The 26,011-nt window shown below is 50.3% G+C and overlaps 1 protein-coding gene and 1 long non-coding RNA gene across 10 annotated transcripts in view; one reads left to right on the top strand and one right to left on the bottom strand.

Moving 5' to 3' along the window:
* Positions 1-26,011, bottom strand: part of Mcf2l (MCF.2 cell line derived transforming sequence like) — a 132,595-nt gene that overhangs the window by 73,492 nt on the left and 33,092 nt on the right. For 2 of the 9 annotated variants that reach the window (XM_057753076.1, XM_057753075.1), the window contains exon 1: positions 21,432-21,642. The exons of 3 other annotated variants lie outside the window; for them this stretch is intronic. In XM_057753076.1, coding sequence (XP_057609059.1) covers positions 21,432-21,510 — 79 coding nt within the window. In that variant the 5' untranslated portion in view covers positions 21,511-21,642. Of the gene's footprint in view, positions 1-10,381; positions 10,828-21,431; positions 21,644-22,017; positions 22,065-26,011 lie in introns of those variants that run through there. 4 more of the 9 variants (XM_057753073.1, XM_057753070.1, XM_057753069.1 and 1 more) reach the window with 4 other exon arrangements.
* LOC130863176 (uncharacterized) lies at positions 21,486-24,587 on the top strand. The gene is made up of 3 exons (XR_009055695.1): positions 21,486-21,563; positions 22,007-22,090; positions 24,067-24,587. It is a non-coding gene; the product is annotated as an uncharacterized LOC130863176 (long non-coding RNA).

Consider the following 26,011-nt stretch of genomic DNA (forward strand, 5'->3'; position numbering starts at 1 on the left):
CCCTGAAAGGTTAGCTTGAATGCCCCTCAAAAAATTACTTCACCCAAAAAACAGCAGGAAGATGTTTAGACAGAACTAAGCCCATATTCCCAAATATCATCTATAAATGTGTCTTTACATTTAAAATGGAATATGCTATAGAGATTTGCATTGGTACGGATCTTGGTTTATTGATACAAATTCAAGGTAAATTTTGTTATACTGTATATGTATATTTCTGCCCTTGATTAAGGTATTGTGTTTGTGCAGTTCATTTAAAAATGTAATGTATAATTAAGAAATATAGGTTAATAGATAAACATCTATAATAGTCAAGATTGTAGTCAGGTTAGTGAAGTTTTCTAGTATATAGAGATATATTTCAGTTAGTTAGGTATTCTTCAAATCTTTCAGAGACCTTCAGAATATGGCATTTAAATCTTTTAAGAACTTAGGGCTTTTTATGGCAATGAGACACATCTGTTCCTGGCAACACCAATTACTTCAAGAGGAAGATAGGCATCGAAGAGGCTCTTTATGGCATTGTTTAGCCATTTGGGCAAGAAACTGCTCTTGCCTGGACTACTTGATGAACTAGACATGCAGGACCTGCAGAGAAATGACTTCTGAACTTGCCTAAAGGTGAGACAATCCTTCGGGATTACAGCTTCATGAAAGAGTCTGATAGATATTTTGTAGGACACAGAAGAAAGTGACTGACAAACTTCCAATATAGGCGGAACTGTCTTTGAAATTTCCTGCTTCATGGAAAAGTTTGCTGGATACTATGGGTCTGTAGGCTGAAGATGGATGCCCTAAGAGTACATAAAATACTTTGGGTGACTGTCCAGACAGTGAGATGTCTCTCTCAATTCTAGAATTTTGAAAGTTGCTAATGATGCACTTCCTGTTTACTTAGGTAATATTATATCCTTCTGGAGTCTTTGATGGAGTTGAAGAATAGACAGATAGCTATAGTTTTCCTCAGTTATGACAAAAGATAAAGTAAATATAAATAATATAATTGCAATTCTTGCTTGATACCTGTTTTGTTATACGTAATTTTACTATGTTAAAGTTAAAGCCTTCCTTTTTGTTTAAATGGAAAAGGGGAAATGGTGTGGGAGGTCCTTCTATCTATGTGTTGCTTTTATTGGTTAATGAATAAAGAACTGCTTTGAGCCTATGGCAAGGGCAGAACAGTGCTAGGTGGGGAAAACTAACTGAATGCTGGGAGAAAGGAGGAGGAGGAGGAGAGAAGCCATGACACCACTGGAGTCAGACGCTGGAATTTAGTCAGTAAGTCACAGCCATGTGGCGATACACAGATTAATAGGAATGGGTTAAATTAGTATGTAAGAGTTAGCCAATAAGAAGCTAGAGCTAGTGGGCCAAGCAGTGATTTAAATAATACAGTTTCTGTGTGATTATTTTGGGACTAAGTGGTCTCCTACAGGCTTCCAGCATTTGCCCCAGGATAGAACTCCAGACCCTCAGTGGTAGGGGTAGTGGGGGTGAGTCCTTGTAGAAGGTCAACAGGAAAGCCACAGTGGAGAGCAGCCCCCAGTGGCCATCTTACAGACAAGCACATCTCAGATACAGCCCTGACCTTGCATAGGTCAGGAGCCACATACATCTGGACATGCACCTGGGTAGTCATGGTCCCCAATAACTGTGGGCAAATGTCTTCTAAGGAGAATGTGGCATCCTCTGGAGAAATGCTTTAAATGCGATTGGAGAGACAAAAGATATTTCAATAAGAAACTATCCCTATGGGCTGGATGCCACCACAGTGGGTCCTGCTGGGCACGCACAAGTGTAAGGTCAAGGTCCCCAGGAGGATAATTGAATGAATAAATGAACAAATGAGCAAGGAAAATCAATCCTTGGACCTGAGAATGTTCCTGTCAATGTTCTCAGTCTGAGCCCATCATCAGACCACTTGTTTTTTGAGATTCTCCTCCTGTGTGAACACAGCCCCTTCCCGGTGGCCATGACAATGGCACAGGCTGGAAGCATTTCAGGGGATGGCCATTGCTTCCTGTCCAACATCATCAGTTCTCTGTCGGGTGTGGGGCGGTGGCCAAGATGAGCTCTCCTGCTCATCTCATGACCTGGCTCTTCACTTTCTGCCCTTGAAAAGCCAGACTTCCTCAGGTACAACTCTCCCTGCGGAGCTCAGTTCCACTGTCCCCATCACGGCCAGCACCAGCAGAAGTCATCCTGCTCTTTAGACACAAGACCAGGCTGCGGGCTCGGCCGGCTCCTGCTGTTTGGGTCACAGGTTCAGTTGCTAAAACTCAGCGGCATATAATGTAAGAGTGAGGACAGGACTGGGGTCCCAGCTCGTCTCTCTCGTGCCATAGATATGTCTTTCTGGGTAAGAGAGTCACACTTGCACACATAGAGGCACTCACAGAATCACATAGACCCCAGGAGCCTCTGAGCCTGGCCTGGCTCCACCCAGAGCACCAGAGGTCAGTGTGATCACCCCAAACCCTCCTCTGCTTTCACACGTGGTAGGTACATGTTTCCATGGGGGCGGATTAGCTCTCCAGAGGTTGATCCCCATATTCTCTCGCCATATATTAGAGAAAACAAACACACTAGATGAAGAAAGCAAATAGAGCCCAGAGCTGCTGCGCCCACATGGCAAACAGCAAATGTCTGTTACCGAACCCCGTCACATTTACTCTGAGTCACAGTGAACTTCTCCAGAGAGCCATGGCCACATCCTCGGTGGTAGGGGAAGCTCTGTCCCTCGCATCCCCTACCTGCTTTGCAGACACTGAACCCTCAAAGTGATTTCCTCTGACTTGCTATCTGAACTTTACCAGGTGCACAAAAGGCTCATGTAATAGTTGGGGACCCTTGCCCCACCTTGGCTTTGTTTCCATTGGAGCAATTAAGGCGGTCCAGAGACTGTTTCTGTAGTAATGGGGTGGCCCGACACATTTACACATACATCCTACTACCCCTCCTAGCCCTGAGTGGGATTAGGAGCCCTCCCCTGCCCACTCAGCAGGCCATGGTGAACACGCTAAAGGCCTTGCCTCTCCTCAGCTACATCAAAGAGAGAACACCACAGGCACTGTGCAAGGGCAGGGTGGGTGCTGATGGCCCCACGGGTGGGCTGGCAATGTCTAAAGGCTGTAGGTCCCTTCCTCAGTCCTTCCTTGAAATCTCTGGGAGGAAAAGCCAAGTTTCTATGGTTTGGGAGGGCTCTGCCAGGCTGCAGAAAGACAACTTCAGTTCCCGTTATGCTTCTGACTTAGGCTTCACTCCAGGAAGCCTGGTAAAACGGCAGGCGAGCAGCCTTTGCCCCTGCTCTGAGGCAGCACTGTGTGGGCTTTACTGCCACGTGAGCCCCGGGGAGACCTTACAGGAAAACAGAGAAGATAGGCTCAAGTAGAAAGTGCCCTATGCTCACTAGCATTCCTGGGGCCCTTCTGGTGACAGATGCAGATAGAAGGGAACTCGGCCATGTTCCAAAGCCCCTGTTGCCACCACCTGTGCCCCTCTCTCCATCTAGTCAGCTTAGACCAATGGTTCTCAGCTTAGAGGTGACTACCCTTTTCGGGGTCAAATGACCATTTCATAGGGGTCACATAAGAACCCTATGAAAAGAAAACACAGATATTTGCATTATGGTTAATAATAGTAGCAAAATTACGGTTATGAAGTAGCAACAAAAATAATCGTATGGATGGGGGTCACCACAGCATGGGGAACCACAGTAAAGGGTTGCAGCGTTAGGAAGGTTGGGAACCACTGGCTTAGGCATGGCTCTGTAGGAAATTCCAAGCTTCGGGAACCCTGGGGGAGCCACGCCCCTCTGTGAGTGTCCCACAGCAGCAGGAGAGCTCCATGAAGGAGTTTGCACACTGTGCTCTGGGCATAATGGGTAGACATCGTGTCCATAGCGCAATCTCTGCTTTTGAAAGCCTCGACCTCTGGTGTCCCATCACACCCAGGGACTTTCCTTAGACCTTATCAATGGAAAAACTATAATCCCCTTTGCCAGGGTAACCTCAATCTCACAGCATGGACCCATGATGGTCCCTGTTAAGTACCTATGATTTATGTGTCTAAACATGGGCTTGTTCACCCAACAACCACCTAGAGTTCCCCAGGTTCAGCCTCAGTAAGGAAAGAGTGCTCCTATTTTACAAACAGATGAAACTTCACAGCTGAGCTGGTTGACATATGGGCCCCATCCACAGAGTCTTGCCTGACACGGATGTCACAGAGCCTTGCCTGACATGGATGTCACAGAGCTTTGCCTGACACGGATGTCACAGAGTCTTGCCTGACACGGATGTCCTTTCAGAGTGTAAACACCTCACCCCCGCCACCTCTTCAAACCCTCCTTCTGCAGAGTCAGTGGTCCTGGCTGGTCCCCCAATCCCTTCCCCACATTGCCGATGGCTCTCTATGGCCTCACTTGTACTAACGAGCAAGGTGTTCTATGGCAGAGGGATATGCGCTACCCCCAAGTCTCTCCTGTAAGTGCCACTATTTTGAACACCGCTTGCGTCCTTCTTAGGAGAGGTGGCTGGAGCCACAAAATGCAGAGAGAAGAACTCGGGGGACCTGGGTGTGAGCCGGCTTGGCAGCAGCTACCTCTGCTGAGCAGAAGCTTCTCTCTTACTACCCACCCACAGAGACACTGCCCACACGCTCAGGCCCCGAGCAGCATCTCTGGCGATTCCCTCTTCCACTGTCTCATCTGTGACACTGTACACGCAGGTGAACTTGTCAACAGCCAGGCCAGAGGGAATGTGACTGAATCCCGGGAAGATGCATGGTATTGTAGCTCCCCTGAGAACTGGTCAGGAAAGCAGCTTGGTGACATGGAGGGAGTCCTATGTTTGTCAGCCTACAATGTCACAAACTAGTCAGGTGACAACTATAGGGTGAAAACCCATGCACCCCAGATCCTAGCCTAGTGGCCTCAGATCCAAGGGGGGGACGCAGGGACTGGGGAGACCACTTCCCTCATCAACAGAACACCAGCCACAAAGCACCAAGCTGCATAGTGACTTACTCCCTCAGAGGACCCCAGGACTCACCCTCAGCCTGAGAGTGTAGCCAGGAACACCACTCAGAGTAGATGTAGTAGAGTTTCATTTCGGCCACAGAAATCCAGATAGGACGTCTGTGTGCCATGGCCACCCCGCACGTGCGTGTCCTCCCCGACACTCCAGCACCTGACTGCACTCGCCAGCCGCGGGGAGAATGCCCAGCCTCTCACTTTCATTTTATCATTAACCAGGATGGAGCACTATACGGTAATTGCTCTCCCAAGACTAACATCCCCTCCTTGCCCCACCCTGCATATTTACACAGGGACTCCGGGCTGAGGCAGCCTGCAAGCGGCTTCGGGAAAAGGAACAAGTGAGCCATTCTTGCTGGCTTGAAGCACTGGGACTCAGCTGGGGATAACTTCCATCTACAGTGATGGACAGGAAGAGTTACCATTCCGAGGGGCACGGAGGCAAGAGGGGTCAACAGAGAACACCAGCAAGAAGTTAGAGGAGTCCTTTGTGGTCCAACTGGAGAGGCCGCAGCAGCAGGTAGAGCCTTGTTCCTTATAGGAAAGGAACAGATGGTGGTGTGTGTGTGTGTGGTCTACCTGACATCAGCATTTCCTTCACTATTAGAGGCCTGGTATACAAAAAACACTCCTATCCAGAGCACAGACAGACTGTACCGGCACAGGCTCACACCGTCAGTTACTCTTACAGTCAGGACCTGAAGGGTACAGGTAGACGAAGCTTCAGAGGAGGGAGGGGCAGGTGGAAAACTGACCTTTCTGCCCAGCGATCCAGGCAAGGCTGGATTCTTGAACCCACCCAGCAATTCACAGTGAGGTCCCATTGTTTAGAAACTTCAAATCTAGTGACTGGCAGCCCCCACCACCCAAATGTCAGGGTATCATTTCCCCACAGTCAACAAATGCACACTGTGAGGAGGTCAGGACCTGGATAGGTGTGTGCCATTCAACCTTCTGCAATAGCAGAGTCTCCACAGGCACCCCAAAGATAGTACATAGGGGCCCAACACAACCTAGATCCAGAAAACCCAAAAAGAGCCTGTAGGAACCCCAGTACGCTGAATGGCTAGCATCCAGATCTCGTTATCACAAAATTACTGCCTCAACCAATCTGCCTGAAATTTTAAAAATGATAACAATCCCCCAATTTCCTCAGACCAGGAAATGTCTTCTTACAAACAAGCTCCAGGAGCACCCCGAAGGAAATGTCTCTCACCAGTGTTTCCCCTGTGAACAAAAGCCCCATAAATCACATGGTAGCCCCTCCCACCTCAGCGACCTCCCAGCTCTCTGCAAGCTTGCTTTAGATTTAGAGACAGGGCAGGATGGCCACTCCCTTCAGCTGGCTGTAACTTCAGAAGCATGGAAACCAGGAGTGTGGGTACAAACACGCGCATGGGCAGGACCATCACGCCAGTGGTCCAGTCTCGAACTGTATGTTCCCACTGTGAATAATGTGCCTGTCTTCTACAAACATGGCAACTCCTGGCCTGAGCCAGGAGGTAACCGAGGAACCTCAGCTCAGCAACCTGTGCGTCTGGTGTGGGACCACACCTGTCACACAACGACCAGCTGGGACATAAGTGATCCTAGCTGCAGTGGGGCTCTCCAGGCCAGCAATGCTGGAACCACAGTGTGACTCTGGAAGGAATCCCGCTCAACACACAGGTTTTAATATTTCTAGCTGGCTGCTGTGAAGCATCCACAGAGGAGCACTAATTTTCTAAAGAAAGAAAAACTTGCAAACAGGGTATTCACAGAGTTCTTACAAATCTGTGTAGACTGCGGAAGAACGATTTTCTCCCAAAACTCTTTACAGGAGAGTTTTTCTTTGCACCTGACCTAATACCCATTCCCCTCCCCCCACCCCTTCATTTCAGCTACCAGGAAGCTCAAAAGTAAATATCAGCATGATCAACATCACCAAGTGCCTCACAAAGCTTGGCATTTTTGCACGTGTGGTGTACAAGTGTGGTGTGCACATGTGCTGTCATGTGCTCACGAGAGCACACGAAGGTCAGAGTGGACACAGAGCATCTTCTGCAACCGTTCTCCACTTAGTCATTGTGAGGCAGGGCCACTGATCTGATGGCTCTGGCCCCAAGGCTCACCAAGGCCATCCAGTCTAGTTAGGAGGCTTTAGGTGGGGAACCCAGGTGCCAAGATTACAGGCGTCTGCCAAGCCTGTCTAACTTTTACATTGTTTCTGGAAATCCAAATTCTGGTCTTTGTGCTTGTGTAGCTGAACCATCTCCTTAGCCCTTTACCTGCTCCTTTAATTAGCTCTAAATCAGTTTAAAACTGTCTGTGCCAACCTCACGCATGTATTTATGGAGAGACTGTCTGGATTCTTAATAAGACAGCTTTCCTTGGCTTAACTGAAATAGCCTGAACCCAGCAGAGCAGAGGGGACACCCTCCACAGTGAGACTCGGCTTGGTTCCGAGAGTCTCAGTGAAGGCTGATGCAGGAGAAGAAGCAGAAGATGCAGGAGACCAGCCCGAACTTCTCTTGCGTAAACTGATGACACTCCGCTTCTGTTTATCAGAAAATTATAACCTTCAGCCACACTTTCTCCCATACTATCGTTTACCACAGGGAAGAGGTGTGGCGACTCTGACTCAGGGTTTTACCTGGAACTAAATTTTGTCACCGCTCAGCCCAGTGAAAACAGGGGCGGTGCCTGTGCAAGATGGTGTAGAAACCAGCACAAGCTGAGAGGGCAGGGGTGCAGGGGAGGGGAGCAGAGTCCATGATGGTGTAGAGACCAGCACAATCTGAGAGGGCAGGGGTGCAGGGGAGGGGAGCAGAGGCCATGATGGTGTAGAGACCAGCACAAGCTGAGAGGGCAGGGGTGCAGGGGAGGGGAGCAGAGGCCATGATGGTGTAGAGACCAGCACAAGCTGAGAGGGCAGGGGTGCAGGGGAGGGGAGCAGAGGCCATGATGGTGTAGAGACCAGCACAAGCTGAGAGGGCAGGGGTGCAGGGGAGGGGAGCAGAGGCCATGATGGTGTAGAGACCAGCACAAGCTGAGAGGGCAGGGGTGCAGGGGAGGGGAGCAGAGGCCATGACGGTGTAGAAACCAGCACAATCTGAGAGGGCAGGTGTGCAGGGGAGGGGAGCAGAGGCCATGATGGTGTAGAGACCAGCACAAGCTGAGAGGGCAGGGGTGCAGGGGAGGGGAGTAGAGGCCAGAGAGGGGCCATGCTCTCCCAGGACCATGAGGCATCACAAGAAGCCAAGCATCACTGTGCCCTGATCATCACCCAGGTGATGGGCAATATCAACTGTCAAGAGGCCATGCTCTCTGGTGGTGTGCCCTGGGTGGAGGCTTCCGAACTCAGCTGTAGCCCAGCACAGGCTGCAGGGAATGGAGTGTGTACCTGGGGCCTGGATCAGGCTTTACCGAGTTCAGATCAGCAACCCCTGGCTTGTGCAGACAGGACAGCACTCAGGGGAGCCATCTATTAGACAGCAAAAAGCGAGTGAGACTTCCCTGAACCAAAATTGTGATGCCAGGGGCCAGGGCACACACTGCTATTGTGCTCTCTCCAGCGGATGGTGGTTAAGTATCAACTAGAGAGGACTCTTCAGTGTTTCTAAGGGGGTGGCTGGCAGACCACATGCTGCCAAGGTGCACCCGTGTCTCTGGCCCTCTTTCCACGGCTTCCCTGCTGGTCAGAATCACATCTGGGCTGCTGCCATGATCCAGGGCTCCCAAAGCAAGTGAGATGCTTTCCCTATCTCCAGCACACAGCTCCCACAGAGACTTGTGTGACAAGAACACAGCTATGCCCAGGCCGGACAACCTCAGATGCCACCTTCCCTTTGTTCATCCATGACTGTCACCTGTCCTCTGTCCAACTATGTGTCAACAACCCTAGCCCCGACTTCACTTCTGTTGAGACATAAGTCGATATCAACAAGCCCCCAGAAAGGTTCCATGTTTAAAAAAAAAAATCACATGGAGAAATGGACTCCAGGGCTCATTGCCTTCCCGGGTGCTCAGCTTGCACAGACAAGCAACTGGCTGCCTGAATTGCTCCAGACCCGAGCTGAATACAGTAAGCTGTACCTGCTCCAGCTGCACCTGCCGGGGCTATTTTACTGCACTGAGCTGCACCTGCCCGGCCTGCACCTGTCTAAGATGCACTGGCACCAGGAGGGAGCTCACCAGACAAACTCTACTGAGACACAGATGGGGAGACAGGGTCAGCAGGGTACCGCAAAAACGGATCTCAATACCCTCAGCAGTCAAAGCAGACAGCACTGGTGGCCCAGAGACAGCGGCATGAGATTACTCAAACCTGATCCAGAGTACCCCATTATGTGGGGGAGTACTTTGTAGTCTCCATCTTGGAGACTCTCCCCACATTCGTGTTAGGGGAAGGAGGAGGAGTTTGGAAGGCTGGTAATGGGCATTGAGCAGAAGCCAGGATCTGCTCAGCCTTGGTCATGCCCAGTCCTGTTCTTCCCTGGCATTGTGCTAGGCAGATGTCAGAGGGTTTGATAAAGGGCATAGGGATTTGGTACATCATCTAGGGTTATCTGTGCTAATCCAACAGGGCGTGATCTGCTCCACCATGTTAGAGATACTTTCCATAGCCACACAGGGCGAGGGCCCCCTTCTGCCCTGTTGTACTCATGCTGGGTCATCAGGCACCCCCAGCAGCTACATCCTGGAGTGGAGGAGGGGAGCTTTAGTTCATGAATCCCCAAATGGTTGCCCCCCCTTGCAGTAAGAGGTACTAGGGGGTCAGTTTCTTCTCCAAGCTTGTGGGGCTTAAATACCTTCAAACCACCTTGAGGAGGCAAACCTAAGGTGGACACAAGGGGGCGCTGGTTCGACTACCTGTCTACCCCATACCCTAAAGATGCTACATTAGCCTGAGGTCAGAGGCCACTGCCACTCCCAATTCCCAGGCTCCTGGAGGCAGAGAGTGCTGTGTTCTCTGCCAGGACCAGAAATTAGCCCCAAGGCACTTCTCTAGCTCCAGTGACTGGAACTTCCCCACTTTTCAGGATGCTAATTTGTAAACCATTACTCTGAGAATTTAAATTGGCTGAACAAGTGTTCTGCTCTAAAGAGAAACTGACTGGGGGTGGGGTGTGGTGGAATATACCACCACGACAACTTCTGAGCCAGGTCCTCGGATCAGAAGAGAAAAGATCAGAAATGCGACAAATGCACCCAGATTACCTTCATTTTAAGCCATCAGATGTTTTTAAGGGTCCTTAACATGGTTCTCAATATTTTGAAATGTTGAACCACCACAAGAAAGTGCCTGCCTAAAGGGATCCTTGTCCTGAGTCCTCACAGAGGTACCATTCATTCCTCCCGACTCACCTGGCTTATAGCGCCCTGGTGCTCCCCGACGCTTCCTTAGTAGTGACCAGAACCGCCGTGAAGCCCCCCGAGATACACCCTTTTCTGCCATTGAGTTGCCCTCCTGAAGTTGAATCTCTGTGAATCAGAAGCCCAGTGATCTTCAGGACCAGGTCACACGTCAGCCTAAAGAGCCCCGGGTTCCCGACGCCGACAGGTCTTCTCTAGGACAGTCAGAAACTGTGGAGGGACCAGTGACCTGCAGCGCACACGTAGGTGTTGACGTCCCAGGTGACCTTGGGTTTCACCAAGTCATGAGAAAGAATGGGGTCAAATGGCCTCCCGAGATCCCCCTCAGCCCAAGCCCCAGAATGTCCTCTTTCAGTGGCCAGAGGCTGCGCACCTGCCGCTCTTCTCTCAGATGGTGCAGAAGAATGCCGTGATGCCGCTGCCGCTGGAGTCCAAGTGGGAAAGGCTGAGCCCGCCCATCTGTGCGTGAGGTCTGGTGGCTTCCTTCCTTAGACAGGGGCTGTCTGGACAGAGCTGCAAATGCCAGGGAGCTATTCAGGCCAGAAGCACCTTCCAGGCTGCAGGAAGTTTCAAGTTCAAACAAACAACTACAAACCAGGAGGAAGGGAGGGACTGGCTACTGGAGTTCTGAAATAAATCGGGAAGTTTCCCAGTCTGCTGTCCAGCCCTCAGCAGAGGAAACGGTGAGGCGCCTAGCTTGGCAGGGACACTTTCCATGAGACACACGGAGCCTCCCAAGCCAGCGGCTATTGACCTCTGCCCTGGTGCCCACAGATGCTTCTGAGGGAAAGTGAGGGGACAATACCAGGGCTTTCCAGGGACTCTTAAATTGGGTGCCACCCTCTGGCTCCATGTGCCATGCACATCCTGGGGCTTCAGATTCTCATGTCTGATATGCCAGGCGCTTCATTTGGGCACTGTTTTAACCGTGATAACACAAGCATGCCAAACGATTGTGTTCATTGTCATCTTTGCTATCATTCTCAGTCCAAGCTTAGGAGAAACTGGTAAGGGTTTGAGTCAGGTGAGTGTCCAAGAGACCTGCGCCATGCCCCTCTGGCCCCCAAAAGCCCACTTGAGGGACACTGCCTCACCTGTGGTGGGGTGGTGCTTATTCGGCCTCTGTTTTTTGAGAGCACATTCAGGGTTGGATGCACAATGACCTGCTCATCACCCGTCCTCCCTCTGGGATCCAGGGCAGAAGGGGCAGATGCAGTAACTTGTGAGAAGATCGCTGAAGTGCTCGCTGTCAGTATGGTGGTGCTCCTATCTGGAGAGGTCTCTTGCTGGACTACACTTCTGAGTATGACAGATGAGCGCAGCTGAGGAGCTTGTGTGCCCAACCCCAAGGCTGCCTTTGTATCCCACAGACGAGGCCACCTGCTGCATCACAGGCTAGAGGAAACTTAAGAAGTGACTTCCACACCATGGGCACACAGAAGCCAAGAAAAGCACTACCTAACCAGGAAGAAAGGGTCAGCCAGCCTCCCTGGGCCAGGCAGACACTGGTCCTCACCCAGAATCCCCACAGTGAGGAAGGCATTTCTGATCCCAAAGAAACCACCAACAGCGGTTTGATGTGATCGCAGGCCTGGGACCATCTCTGATACTTCTCTGCCTTCCCTCGCTGAGGTAAGTGTTGAGAGCCATACGGAGCACACTTTGGACCCGAGGCCCTGACGGCTGAGTAGGCAGAGTTCTAGAGTGTGAAACTACCCTGGTCTACAGACTAGCCTTGTCTACAGACTAGCCTGATCTACAGAGGGAGTTCCGAGTTCCAGGACAGCCAGGCCTACACAGAGAAACTTGGTCTCAAAAGAAGAACCTGGCCTGGGCTGTGATCTTTGTCCACAACCTGCTCATTCCCTCATTTCTTCTTCTCTTGCATGACACGGCCCGTGACACTGGGACACTGGAGTACAGCTTGTAACCACAGCACCAAGAAAGACAGGGCTAGGGCTGCAGAGATGGCTCAGAGGTTAAGAGCACTGGCTGCTCTTCCAGAGGTCCTGAGTTCAATTCCCAGCAACCACATGGTGGCTCACAACCATCTGTAATGAGATCTGGCGCCCTCTTCTGGTGTGCGGGCATACATGGAGGCAGAATGTTGTATACATAATAAATAAATAAATCTTAAAAAAAAAAAAAAAGAAAAAAAGAAAGACAGGGCTAGGAGGTGGCGACAGGTGGGGCCTGGGCCCATTGCCAGCCAGCATCAGCCAAATAGGTCCCAGTGAGAGACCTTGTCACAAAATAAACAATGGAAACAGTAGACCCCCTGAGGTTGCCCTCTGACCTCTACACACACACACACACACACACACACACACACACACAGAGAAGGGCTGGGTGCAGCTATGGGTTCAGTGCTTGCCTACTGTGTGTGAAGTCACGTCCAATGACCAGCACAGCAAAGCAAACAAACAGATCTTAGAAGATCAAGCATCCTTACAGGATGAAGTCCTATCTGGGACACTGGTTCCCACCTAGAATAATATCCTGTCACCAATAATATTAATGAAATTTAACACTGCTTCTCTCCCTCAGCGGGTTAAACAGTACACTCTGTGGCTTGCCTCTGAAGTTGAGAAACTGGATTTTATGCTTTGGGAAGCGACCTTATTTCTCTAACAGGGAGTAAAGGAAAACCCAGGGCATTTTCTGAAAAGCCAATTTAGATACACAAGAGCCATCAAATCTCTGTGACTTACAAAAAACAATTGGCGGGTTTGTGCTCCCACTGACTGCTTCAAACCTTCTTGAACGACTCCTCCCAGATATTTGATTTCCTTCTAACATTTGTGAATCTCTCGGGGTTTGAGTGAGGACAGAGGCCCCTTTGAGGAGAACAGAAGCCCTTACTTTATGGTCTCTTTAGAGAGTTGTGTGTTGAACTCCAGCCCAAGTCCTCTGTGTCAGAGGCCCTGGAAACTCCTACCATAGGGTGCCCCTGGTGAGATCAGCCATAAAGCTATCATCCTCTGGGGGCCACGGCAGCCCCGATGGTCAGCAGCCGTGGGGTGCAGTAGGGCCAGCATTTGGCTGCTCTGCTCGTAGAAAGGAAAGAGCAATTAGCCATCCCAGGCAAGGTGTGCGGGATTTCTACAAACCAAACACGGATCGTCCTGTCTGCAATGCCCAGAGTATCTCTTAGCCTCCCCTTTGAAGTATCTGTGACATAGTACACAACCATCCCTGGGTATCCCAAGAGATGGGACTTATGGATCCCAAAGATGCCAAAGCCTATGATGCTTACTTATGTCCCTTACGGTGACATCATGTTTGCATAGAATCCCGTGTCATCCCTTGTAGCTGGATTCACATATTAGCTTCACCTCTCCCACATCAACATCCGCTCCCCAATTCCCACCTTCACTGCTTCTATGTGTGGGACAGGAAGATGCGTTCCTTCATCTCCAGAAGAGCCCAGAGCTCAACGTGCATAGTCCTGCTTCAGGGAGGTAGCCCTTCTACAACAACAGTCAAGGAACATTTAGAATCCATTTTTAACATGAAGGAAGGCTTCCTATATGGATACCCAGTGTCCATGTGGCCCTTGAGGCCTCAGCATGGCGTCAGCCACCAACAGCCCGACGATCCGCCTAACAACAGCTGCAGCCCGGGAACACAGAGTCACGTGATCTCATGCTCCCAGCTCTGGGTGGTTAGGAGGTTGGCCTCATGTCACCGCCATAGGTTGGAAGGACAGTACATACAGGAATTGGTATGGCTGTGGCAACACTAGTCACTGGGGGGCTTTACACATACCTTTATTCTTTGTGAATTAAGAGGGCAGCTTAAGGATTTCATTACTTAACTTTCATATTTACTTTTCACATTCTCCATTATAAGATATTACATTTAAGATATTTCAAGCAAGGGCTGGAGAGATGGCTCAGTGGTCAAGCTCTGGGTTCGAATCACAGCACACGTGTGACAAGAGCACACAACCGTAAGCGACTCCAGTGCCAGGAGATCATGCACACCTTTTCCTGTCCTCCTCAGGCACAAGCCGCATCTGCATACACACACACACACACACACACAGGCAAAAACACCCATTGTAAAATAAAACAACAATAATAAGAATTTTAAAAGATATTTCAGTCTTTGTCCTCTGCCCTGAAATGTTGCTACCTATGTCCTCACACTTCCGGTCCGTGTCGCCATGTGAGGTGAGAGGAGGTGTCCTGTCACTCTCTACCTTACTGCTCTGCAAGGCCCTGAACCTGCAGGTCGCCGCTTCAGCGAGGCTGGATGACCAGTGAGCCCCTGGGATGGTCGAGTCTCCACCTTGTGGCGCAGCGGTTAAAGGAACTCACGGTCACATCTGGCTTTTATGTAGGTGCCGAGGATTTGAACTCAGGCCCCCTTGCTCCCACAGCAAGTGCTGCTTCTCACTGAAGCATCTCCCCAGCCCCACAGGCCATGTATTTTTTACATGACCTGCAGGTAGCGTGCCTGACTTACATCAGTGCATAACAAGCAAGTGGTTTCTAGGGATGGGTGGACAGACAGATGGACAGAGGTTGTAGAAAACGTTGTTCCATGGAGCAGAAACAGAGCTGCCTTGGCCAACCAGAACACATCCCTGTGACCTGTGCTTCCCTTTCAGGTTTGGGTCTGTTCTCTAAAGTAAGCCAGGAAAACCATAACCCTCAAGAAGAGAACTAGACAAGGAATCCTTTTACATTACTGGGCCTGTGGCATTCAGAGTCACCTCAAGCCAAGCTTGATGGCTCTTCTGGGTTGTAGAGTAATTATTCAGACAGTTGGAAAGACCATTCTACCTGAAACTATCCCGAACCCCAAGGACAAATAGCCAACACGGAGGATGGGACCATGGCTTAGTTGGTAAAGAGCTGTGCAAACATGAAGACTTGAGTTCGCACCCCAAACCCACAGGACAAAGCTGATAGCAGAGCAAACATGGCAGAGGTAGGCGGGTCCCTGGGGCTCACTGTCCAGCCCAGTCAAGTCCCCAAGGACAATGCGAGATATCCTGCCTCAAAAAACAAGGTAAATGGTGACTGGAAACCTTCACCTGAAATATTCCTCGAGACTACACAAACATGTACCTGCACACACACACACACACACACACACACAGAGAGAGAGAGAGAGAGAGAGAGAGAGAGAGAGAGAGAGAGAGAGAGAGAGAGAGAGAGCAGGCAATGCTGATAAAATACCCTTGGTTTTCCAGAAATTCTACTCCGGCCCTACCACTGCCAGGAATTCCAGTACTGGTCAGGGTTAGAAACAGCCCCATGTTACAGAGTACTATCCTCTTAGCAAAATAATCATCTTCATCCACAGCTGTGCTGACCACGAGACACGCTCCACACTAGGCCTGGTGATGATCACCCACAGCTGTGCTGACCACGAGACACACTCCAGACCAGGCCTGGTGATGGCTTCCCTCACAGAAGCAGGGTATGGAGAAGGTCTATGAGTCCTCATCTGAGAACGCAACTCTCCCTTGCGGCTCTCGGCCCACCTGTGATTCTGCCCTAACTGATTGTGGCCGTGCCATCAGGGATGGAGGTAAACACAAGGGAGTACTCCATTGACGCAACTATGAGGGAAGCTGGCCATTCTGGAATGGAACTTTCCAGTGATGTGGCTGCTGTGGGGTCACACACGCTCCTGTAATTACTCTCTCATGCTCTTTAACATAATCACGGGTTGGACTTGGATGGAATGGTACTTTGGTCTGTTGTTGGTGTTTTATCTGAGGGTAGTACGTATTTATTTGCATCTCCCAAGAAAAGTTCATGTAACAGTTTCCTGGTACCCTAGCTGAAGGCTTGCTCACTCCCCTCACAGTGGCACAGCCTAAACCTCTGAAGTATCAGGAAACCAGATCTGGACTCTAGTCTTGGCTTTCTAATTCATAGATTTGGGAAGACATTGATCTCTTGGGAATACAATGCTCACCCTTGGGATCTAAGACAACCCAAGGAGATGGTGCATTTTGCTTCCCTGTGTGTTCCATCTGCAGAGCCCAACACACCAACTCCCTGAAAAGCCCAGTACATAAATCGCACTCCACACATGTGGGTGCTGTTGTCTCCCTCCCTGGACTGCAGACATCTGGGACCCCTTGGGAGCAGAATGGAGCTCAGGGGAAGTCTGTCACACTGCGCTAACATGACACAGCTGCTGTAGCTGGGGTGACCCTGCAGAGGTGCTGATGTCACCAGCAGAGCTGTGTCTCTCTGTACTACAGCCCTGTAATGTTGCCCCTTCAGCAAGTGGGCAGGCAGCATCTTGGCAGGAACGTGAGCATGTGAGCATCCTCCTCCTGGCATCCCTGCACACGCTACAGCTCCGGGGAATGCAGCTCTTCTTGAGGTAGGGCACGGAGCAACAGGCATCCCCGATAACTGGGAAGAAAGAAGCCCTTCCTGAGGGTTAGCTAGGTCTCCTCTGAGGATGGTGGGACTCAGGTAATGCCCATCCATGCTGGCTTCAGCTCTGACAATGCCAAGGGAAAAGTGCAGGCATTGGTCACGTGACCCGGGAGAGCGATAAGTAGCACCACATGGCTACACGCGGAACAGCCAGGGAAAGACTTGCCACAGGGGGAGAGGGCTCGGGCCTGGACTGCCAGAATAAGAAAAGGAGTTCTTAAGGAAGAAGACAAGTGCCAGGGGAGAAAAGACACTGGGCAAGCAGACTAGAACAGAGGCAGGGAGACAGGGACAGACCAAGACGCTAACTCAGCTAGGGCCCAACTGTCCATAGAGGCAGAATCAGGCTAAGGAGCCCCATCAAGCTGATCACAATTGACAGCTGTATAACTGGGAAGTTTCTCCAGTAAAAACACAGGGAGGTAAGCACCCGCTACAGAGACTCCCGCAAGAGTAGGTACCACACACTACAGAGGAACGTGTGGCCTGCCATCTTCTTCACGCGCCACTCTGCTCATATCTGGGTGTGCAGCCTGACCCAACATCTGCCAAGAAACATCTACTATTAGGTCAGTCACACAATGCCTCCCACTTCAGCCTTCACCAAAGAGGAGCAACAGAAATGGCCGTTAAGTCTCACTTCCCCAGCATCTAGTCAGAAAACACCGTCATGGATGTGGGGTTCTCCAGAGGAGCAAAACAGGCAGGCAGGCAGGCAAACAAGCAGACAGACACACGTACACACAGACAGATACACACACCTTGGAAGCCATTATGTTGATGGCACTGGGTCAAACAAACACTTCAAAATAGTTGAATTGGCAGCTGGAAGCTGAGTGTCAGGTCTTAGACTGTGATGAGTTTGATGTAGATAACAGTAGAGAGGAGGAGGGAAATCAAATGTCTGGGTCCAGAGGCCTGCTATGGGATAGTGCTCTTGTACACGGTAAAGATTTGTCACTCGTATTAGTTTAATAAAACGCTGATTGACCAGCAGCCAGGAAGGAAGGATAGGCAGGGCAACCAGACTAAGAGAACTCTGCGAAAAGGCAGAGACAGAAGAAGCAAGATGAGAATGCCTAACTGAGAAAAGGTACCAAGCCATGTGGCTAAATACAGACAAGAATTATGGGTTAATTTAAGTTGTAAGAGCTAGTTAGTAAGAAACCTGAACTAATAAGCCAAATAGTTTATAATTAATATAAGTCTTTGTGTGTTTCTTTGGGACTGAACGACTGTGGGACCAGGTAGGACAGAAACTTCTTTTACAGTGGACACCACAGGCAACCTCTGAGCAGTGGAGTCAGAAAGACTCATCAACATCCCCTCATCATCCATGTTCTGAGGTAAGCCAACATCTTGTCTCTTCAACACATAAGTAGCTGGATGTTCTTTGTTTCTGGCATTGAACCTTGGATTGTATTAAGACGTTACATGGCCTCCATTGTGCTGTTTTGCTTGTAATTTCATCTACCCAGCTAGCCTTGATATCCATCCATCCACTTACCTACCCAACTATCCACTATGCAGCGATCTGTCCTCTTATCCACCCTTCCATCTGTCCATCATCCACCCATCCACCTATCCTTCTACACAATCATCCATTCACAAATCTATGCATTACTTCCCTCACTGTCATCCACATGTGCATCTACATACCCAGCTACCTACCCATTGTCTTATCATGGCACTCACACATCTGTTCACTAACATATCACCTGTCTGTCTCTCATCTATCTATCTATCTATCTATCTATCTATCTATCTATCTATCTATCTATCATATATCTATTTATCTATCTATTATCTATCTATCATTTATCTATCTATTTATCTATCTATCTATTATCTATCTATCATCTATCTATTAATCTATCTATCTATCTATCTATCTATCTATCTATCTATCTATCTATCTATCTATCATCTGTCTTCTGCAATCCACTGATCCACCGTCCATTCACAATCTATCCATACAGGTATCTACACATCCACCTAGATGCCCATTCTCTTGTTTGCCAGCCCACTCATTCACACATCTATTTATCTTCATTCCTTCTGTCTGTCCAGCCACCCCCTTAGTCATTTGCCCATGAAGACACTTTCACTTCCTACTGATAAAGAAGGCGGGCTGGATTTAAGGCTCCCCTGCTACAATGGTTTGCCAGCTTTGATTCCTGGCTCCGCACCATCTTCATCTCAGGGAATTTTAAGGTGGCAATTCTCAGGTATTGCTGTGATGACTTCTCTAGAGGGTCTTGCATTTGTGTTTTAACCAGCCCTTCAAGTTACGTGGGAACACCTCTAGCTCAAACACCTGGGCGCATTCAACTAAGCTCTGACCATTTCTCCTTAAATGTTCTTGTTTGACACTAAATACTGCAAATCTAAAGAGAAAAACAAAAGAGAGGAAAATACTGGAGAGGAACCCAAGTACCCAGAAGGCTTTTGCTGCTGGGAAGTGTCCAGCATTGGTACAGAGGTCAGGTTCAGGAGTCCACACGAAAGCTAAATTCTCAAGGTCAAAGGCTACAGATTCCAGAGAGCAGGCATCGTGCTCTGTGTGCCGAACAGCCCAGGTAAGAAAGTTCTGACTCACGGGATACAACATTGGAATCTGAAGTGAGAACACAGCAGCATGTCCTGAACAGCACAGGCTTCCTGCTTGTGTGTAAGCTCAGGGTAGAGGTGCAGAAGGTCAGGTGACACACAGCTCTAAGGTCAGGTGACACACAGCTCTAAGGTCAGGTGACACACAGCTCTAAGGACAGTCACTATGCCCAAGTCCTCAGTTATAAGCCTTCACTCTGGGCAGCTTCACCAGTCTCCAGATCAAGCTCCTAAAACTGTCTAGCTACTCCAGCCAAGACCTTAACATGCCCCTGGAGCATGAACAACCCTATGACCTTGAGCTACCTTCTGTTAGAAGGGGCTCTGGAAGACATGCTCAGGATGCGAACCCTGGGCGATAATGACCAGTAGACCTATATCACTTCCCTGAAGGGGTGGAAGCAAGCACTTGCATTGGGCATGCACAATTCTTGGCCCCAGTGCCTGGCATACAGCCTCTAACCCTAGTAGCCCAGCTCCCCAGCGCAATAGCAGGAATAAAGATCGGGTAAGCTTGCTCAGTGTATACGAGAGGCCAGAGGGTGCAGATGTGGGGACACCGTTCTCTACAACACCGAGCAATGCTCATAACAGCTCCTGCCAACCATGTCTTTGGGTCTGGGTGAAGTCTGCAGCTTCAGTACTGCAGAAGCGTTGGAGGGCACGGTCTGCAAGCTGCTGCTTCTGATGAGACAATAGTGGCCATTAGGGACCATCCTAGGATGTCTGGACAAGCACATTCAGTGACAGAAAGAGTATCCAGCCCAGGTTCTTCTCCTCTGGGATACTTATCACAACTTAAAATACTCATGTTGCATCCTCCAGAGTCCAAGGGGAAGCCTCAGTATCTAAAACCCAGGGATGACGTCACTGGCGGAGCGGTTCCCACTGTGACCCCCACACCAGCCAAACACAGGTGGGAAGAAGAGCGAGTCCCACTCCTTTCTCAGCCCCCCAGGAATGCAGGCAGTTCCACAGGGCTCCGTACTCATCCAGACCTTGTTCAAGCAATACCCAGAAAAAACGGGCTGTGTCTCCAAGAGGAAGGAGACAGATGACATAAACGGTTTTTTCTTTTCACCTGTTTATAACAAACGGCAGTTTCTATTGCCAAACCAGCATTGTAAGGTGAAGGTCTACACCAGTGTAGGGGACTATCCCACTTAATGTTTACGCTGATCTAGTCATCCAATACACCAGGTGGTGCCACACCCAGCCAGACAACAAATTAAATCCTAATCCCTCAGGAAAGTATTATTTAGAAAACAAGATAAGGACACATACCACATAACACATGGCAAAACCAGTGACTTACTTTTAATGGCACACCACTATTTCCTCTCCATGTCAGAGAAAGCTGGTCAGTGGTACCTGGCTCTGCAGCATGGCAGGAACCCTCAGCACAACGCATGGAAGTCAGCAGCAAGATGCATGCTGCCGGCTCCAAGGGGCCAAATCTACAGGATCCCAAAGCCGTGCCTCACGGCTCACTATCAATCAATCCCGAAACTGGATGTCTAGTAACACTATCTCCCCTCTTACAGACTATATTTGCAAACATTCGCCTTAAGATTGGACAGTGAGGGTGGGGATTTTCCCATAAATGATCTCCCGTTGCCCCCCATCCCCATCCCAGTGTCTGAAGGGCCTGGGCTTGGACCACAGGCCATTCCGGAATTATAGGTCCATGACCAGTGCCGCAGATGAGGTGAGGTTCCCAAGCAGACTGCAGGCTCCCCCACAGGCAAATGGCTCTGCATACAAACCCTCATCACCTAGAAAGCCAGTGTCACAGATCTGTAATTCTCTGAACGACATCAAGCAGAATAAAATCACATTGTCAATCCACACAAACCTCTCAGTTACCAGAAAATGCCCACCACATCTGCCTTTCCTGTTACCAGTGCTAGGAGAAAGGGAATGAAGGGGATTCTACAGCCATTAGATGCAATTCTCTACAATTCGACAAATGATGTCAAGCTTAAGAATATATAATCAAGACCGGCGGCTCCTCCTACCAGTGTTCTTGGAAACCGCGTTTAATCTCTGCACCATTTCTTCTAGGGCCATCTCTTCATTTCTCAGCCAAAACCTCATCCTCCGATTCAACAAAACCGATCCCCAGAAGATCGTCCTCGGCTGCACCAGAGGTGCTGTCGGGTGGGGCTGAACGGTGGGGAGGGGGCGCGGCTGGAGCGGGGAGGGGGCTGTGGCTCTCTCCTTGGCTTCCCTGGATTGGTCTCCGTGCCACAGGGAGGGGGGCGCGCTTTGCGTTGATGGGGGGGCGGGGGGCGGGGGGCGCTAGGCGGAAGCGGAAGCACTGAGCCCGCCGGGCGTGTCACCACCCCGCACCTGGGAGTCATGCGTGTGCATCACCTGAGCACCTGGGAGGTTAATATGCATCAAGGGGGCATCTGGCAGCCCCGCTTTACAGGCGCACAGGTCCGCCCTCCCCCCCCTCCCCGCCCCCCCGCGCGCGCTCCCTAGGGCTTGAACCCTCTGGACTGGAAAAACTGCTGCAGGGATCCAATCCCATACCACCCAGAGAACGCTGAGAGCCTGAGCCCAGTGCTCCCTTTATTTCCTGCCCCAGGCGCCCTTTACCTCCTGCCGCTGTAGGGCAGGTGCAGAGGCCACAGCAGCCCAGAGCGCTCTCTCCACGAGGCCTCATGCCCAGGTAAGAGGGAGTCGGTGGGTGGCGAGGGAGGGTTTGACTCTCCCCGCAAGGGTGTTGGCAGTCCTAAGACACAGGTCTGCAGAAAGGGAGCTCAGCTGCAGGCGCAGGGCTCTCTAACCTCGCCATGTTTGGCAGAGGGCCACACTGTGCATCTGACACCACCAGCTCCACACAGATTCCGGGCTGCTGGTATACGGGGTACTGTTGCAATGCACAGGGTGGTGGCGGGCCAACCTCTATAGCTGCTGGCCGTCATTTTGTTGTTTGGCAGGACAGGTAACATGCTTCCTTAAGAGAAAGAGTATTTTAGAACAAATGGGCACCTCATTCAGGGCCAGGGAAGCTCAATAATGAGAGCTGGGGTTCCCACCGTAGTTCATGTCCACAGGATGAGTGCCCCAGCACTGTGGTTTTCAGTAGCACATGTGTACACTGGGACCACGGGATCCAATGACACGTGTGTATCAGCACCATGGTGTGCAACAACATAAATGTGCACCAACATGTACATGGGCCAGCACTATGGTGGCCAGCAACCTGTGTGCACCAACACATACATGCAGTAACACACATGTGCCCCAATACCATGGTTCTCCAAATGATGCGTGCATCAGCACCACAGTGGCCAACACCTAGGCATCTGTAGCGACACTAGTTTCCAGTGACACCTGTGTGTGCCCCAAGACTACAGCTTCCAACTACATCCATGTACACACCAACGCTGAACAATCCAGCAATAGACACATATGCACCAGGATGCCATTTCAACAGCGCACATGTTATGCTCATGTGTGGCAACCTTCAGCCCTGAAGTAAGGGTGAAGAGACAAAATGTCAGCTATCTCAGTATTTGCTCTCAGAACTCAGGGAAACTGGAAAATAAAGACTTGTAAAATAATAAAGCCCCCAACAGAGACAGGCGGATCTCTGTGAGTTCGAGACCAGCCTGGTCTACAAGAGCTAGTTCCAGGACAGAGTCCAAAACCACAGAGAAACCCTGTCTCAAAAAAACCAAAAAAAAAAAATAAATAAATAAAAAAAAAAAATAAAGCCCCCAAATCAATGTGTAACAGCCACACATAGATACGATCAGACAGTAAGAAATTGCTGCTTTCTGAAAATCAGCCCCCTGAATACCAGCAGTGTCTTTGGTTTTCGAGAATCTCATGGATGCAGCCACTCCTTCCATGGACAAGCAAACCCTAGGCTATCCAGTGCTGAAGCAGCTCACACTGTGCCCGTGGTCCCAGGAGCCAGGCCAGTTACCGCTTCGATATTTTGTCATCTGAAAACAGCCGCTCTGGGGGAGTCAAGCATGTGCCCCTCAACTCCCAGGACCTTCGCTGTTCACCCCTCCCCCATGCCAAGCTGCTGTCTCCAGGTCACCAGGGCAAGTGATGAGATGTAGCCCTGCCTTCCCACAGGCTGTTTCCCTCATCTCCCATCAGTCCTGCAGAGAAAGGCCTGTCTTTCTAAGTGTGCTTCTGAGCCCTCAGCATCCCCGAGGGAGAACGCCAAAGTCCTCATGGCCCATGGGGTATCACCGGGATCTGGCTTGTTTCGTGCACTCCCATACAGGCCCCTTTGGTCCACACTCTGAGAAACACCATTAACACTGTTCCATCTTCAAATCCAGAGCCAAAGGAAAAGGTGGCTCCTTGCCCACCCTGACCTCGGCCCTACCAGGGAGCTTTCCATCCATCACACATCTCCTGGCCTCCTGCTTCCATGCCACCCTGTCGTCTGGGTCCTAGAACTGCTGAGCTGGGTCACCCCTGCTGCCCAGATGTTCTGGTGGCTGTTTTAGAGTGTAGGCTGCTGACCACTGAGGGCTGGTTTCATTGTCCCCTTTGTCTGGCCATATATCTGTACAGTTGACCAAGTTCTGTGTTTAGCATCTCTGTAAAGATTTTCTAGATGAACTTAGTATTTAAATCAGGTCCTTTGGGTAAGCAGCCTCCTCCCTAATGTGGTAGGCCTCATCCAGTCACTGGCTTACACAGGAAGGACCATCCAGAGCCTTGGATTCACCATCTGTGGTTCCCTGCCTACTGCCTGCCTGGCTTCTCAGAGTGGACCTGCTGCTGCCACGCCTTCAAGAGCCTCTTCCCTGAGATGGTTTCTCTCTGTCCCTGTCAAGCCTTACTGCCGAATTGTGGTGTAAGCAACCCATCTCTCCAGACTGAGTGTTTGTCTAACCGGTTCTAACCGTGCTATCCACATTTGTGGGGTATCTCAGTGGTCTGAGTACCTTCTCACCCATGGTATGGGCTGTTGGAATTCTCCTGGTGACCTAGATGCAGCACGGCCATCGCTCCATTTCACAGTAAGGAACCTACCCTTGTGGAACAGGGACTGTAGGAGAAAAAAAGCAGGCTACTCGTGTGGAGCCACAGAGTAACCGTGTGGAGACAGGATGAAAGTCTAACATCATTACCTCCATGTTGTCTCTTCTGCCTCCCGTGGCTGAAGGCACAGAAGTGAGTCGTCAACCTTAAAGCCCTTAACCTTTCCTCTTGCATCATCTTGTATGATGGTTAATGGTGATTACAAACTTGTCAGGTTCTGGGTGATAAATAAACCTCTGATGGAGTTTCTAGATTGCACTAATTAAAGTAGAAAGTTCCACCTTAACTGTGGGCAGCACTACTCCCTAAATGAAAAGGAGAAAGGCCTTCAGTAACAGTACCCATCTCCCCCTGCTTTCTGACAGATACAATGTGACCAGCTGCCTCCAGTCCCTGCCGGTGACTTTCTCCACAAGGCACTGTATCCCAACTGTGAGCTCAGATAAACCCTTCCCTCCTTAAGTTGATTTTGTAGGGTCCACTTGGTTGTTTGTTACATCTATGAAAAAGTAATTCTGTAACTTGAATTCAGAATAACATCAGCTCACAGGTCAGACCCAGCGTGCAATGTGGGATGTGGTCAGGACACAACAGCAGCAGTGGCCATCAGTCGAGAGAACCTCTGTCCCCTCAAACACGGACTCCTGAAGACCACCTTTTGAACCCAAGCACTCGCCAGACTGCAAGATCAGGACTACTTAGTCATGCAGACCTCTTGTCCCCGTCCAGCCCTTACTGTTTAAACCTACAGCTCACGCCCAGTACCCCAAAGACAGATAGAGCATCACTAGCCCCTCATCTGCTCTCTTCCCAATATGGCCACTATTATCCAGCTCATTAACTGGCATTCTGAGATGTGCGGCTGAGCCTAGCTTGTTGGGATACAAGAGCCTGCCCCCCCTTTTTAACAGTCTATTTATTTTATGGGTATGGGTGTTTGGTCTGTATGTCTGTTCACCATGTCTGTGCCTGATGCCCACAGAGGCCAGGAGAGGGTGTCAGGTCCCCTAGGACTAAAAATAAAGAGATTGTATGCTGTCATGTGGGTTCTGGGAATCAAACCCTGGTTGTCTGTGAGAGCAGCCAGTGCTCTTAACCCCAGAGCCTCAAGTCCTGGCTTTTGCTCTAAAACCTCCCTGGAAGAACACACATCTGTGTCCCCCACTGGAGCAGGATCCAGATTCTGACCAAGTATTTGTTTCTTGGACCTCGCCAAGGAATCCGGGTTGGAATAGTCTCGGGCAGCTCCAGTAGTTGCCCAGGTCACAGGGTGAGCCCCATCCCCAGCAGCTCCAAGAAGAATCGGTGACCCAGGGTCCAGTCTCTTTCCTCTCACTGCCTGGCTTGTAGGACAAAGGGGCCCACGGGAGCAGCTCAACCCCGGACCAGGCCCCAGGAGGGAGGCTGATGCTGTAAGGCTACACCTGGATACCAGCCTTTCCCTAGCAACCGACCCGGAAGCTCAGCCACAGGGGAGGGAGGAGAGCAGACCTGGATGGAGTAGGGCAGGCCTGAAGGAGCCACCCCTTCTGAGGTGGGGCTGTGGGAGGGGCAGGGCTGGGGCAGAGAGGCA

This window comes from Chionomys nivalis, chromosome 20, assembly GCF_950005125.1.
Source record: "Chionomys nivalis chromosome 20, mChiNiv1.1, whole genome shotgun sequence".
Taxonomy (NCBI): domain Eukaryota; kingdom Metazoa; phylum Chordata; class Mammalia; order Rodentia; family Cricetidae; genus Chionomys; species Chionomys nivalis.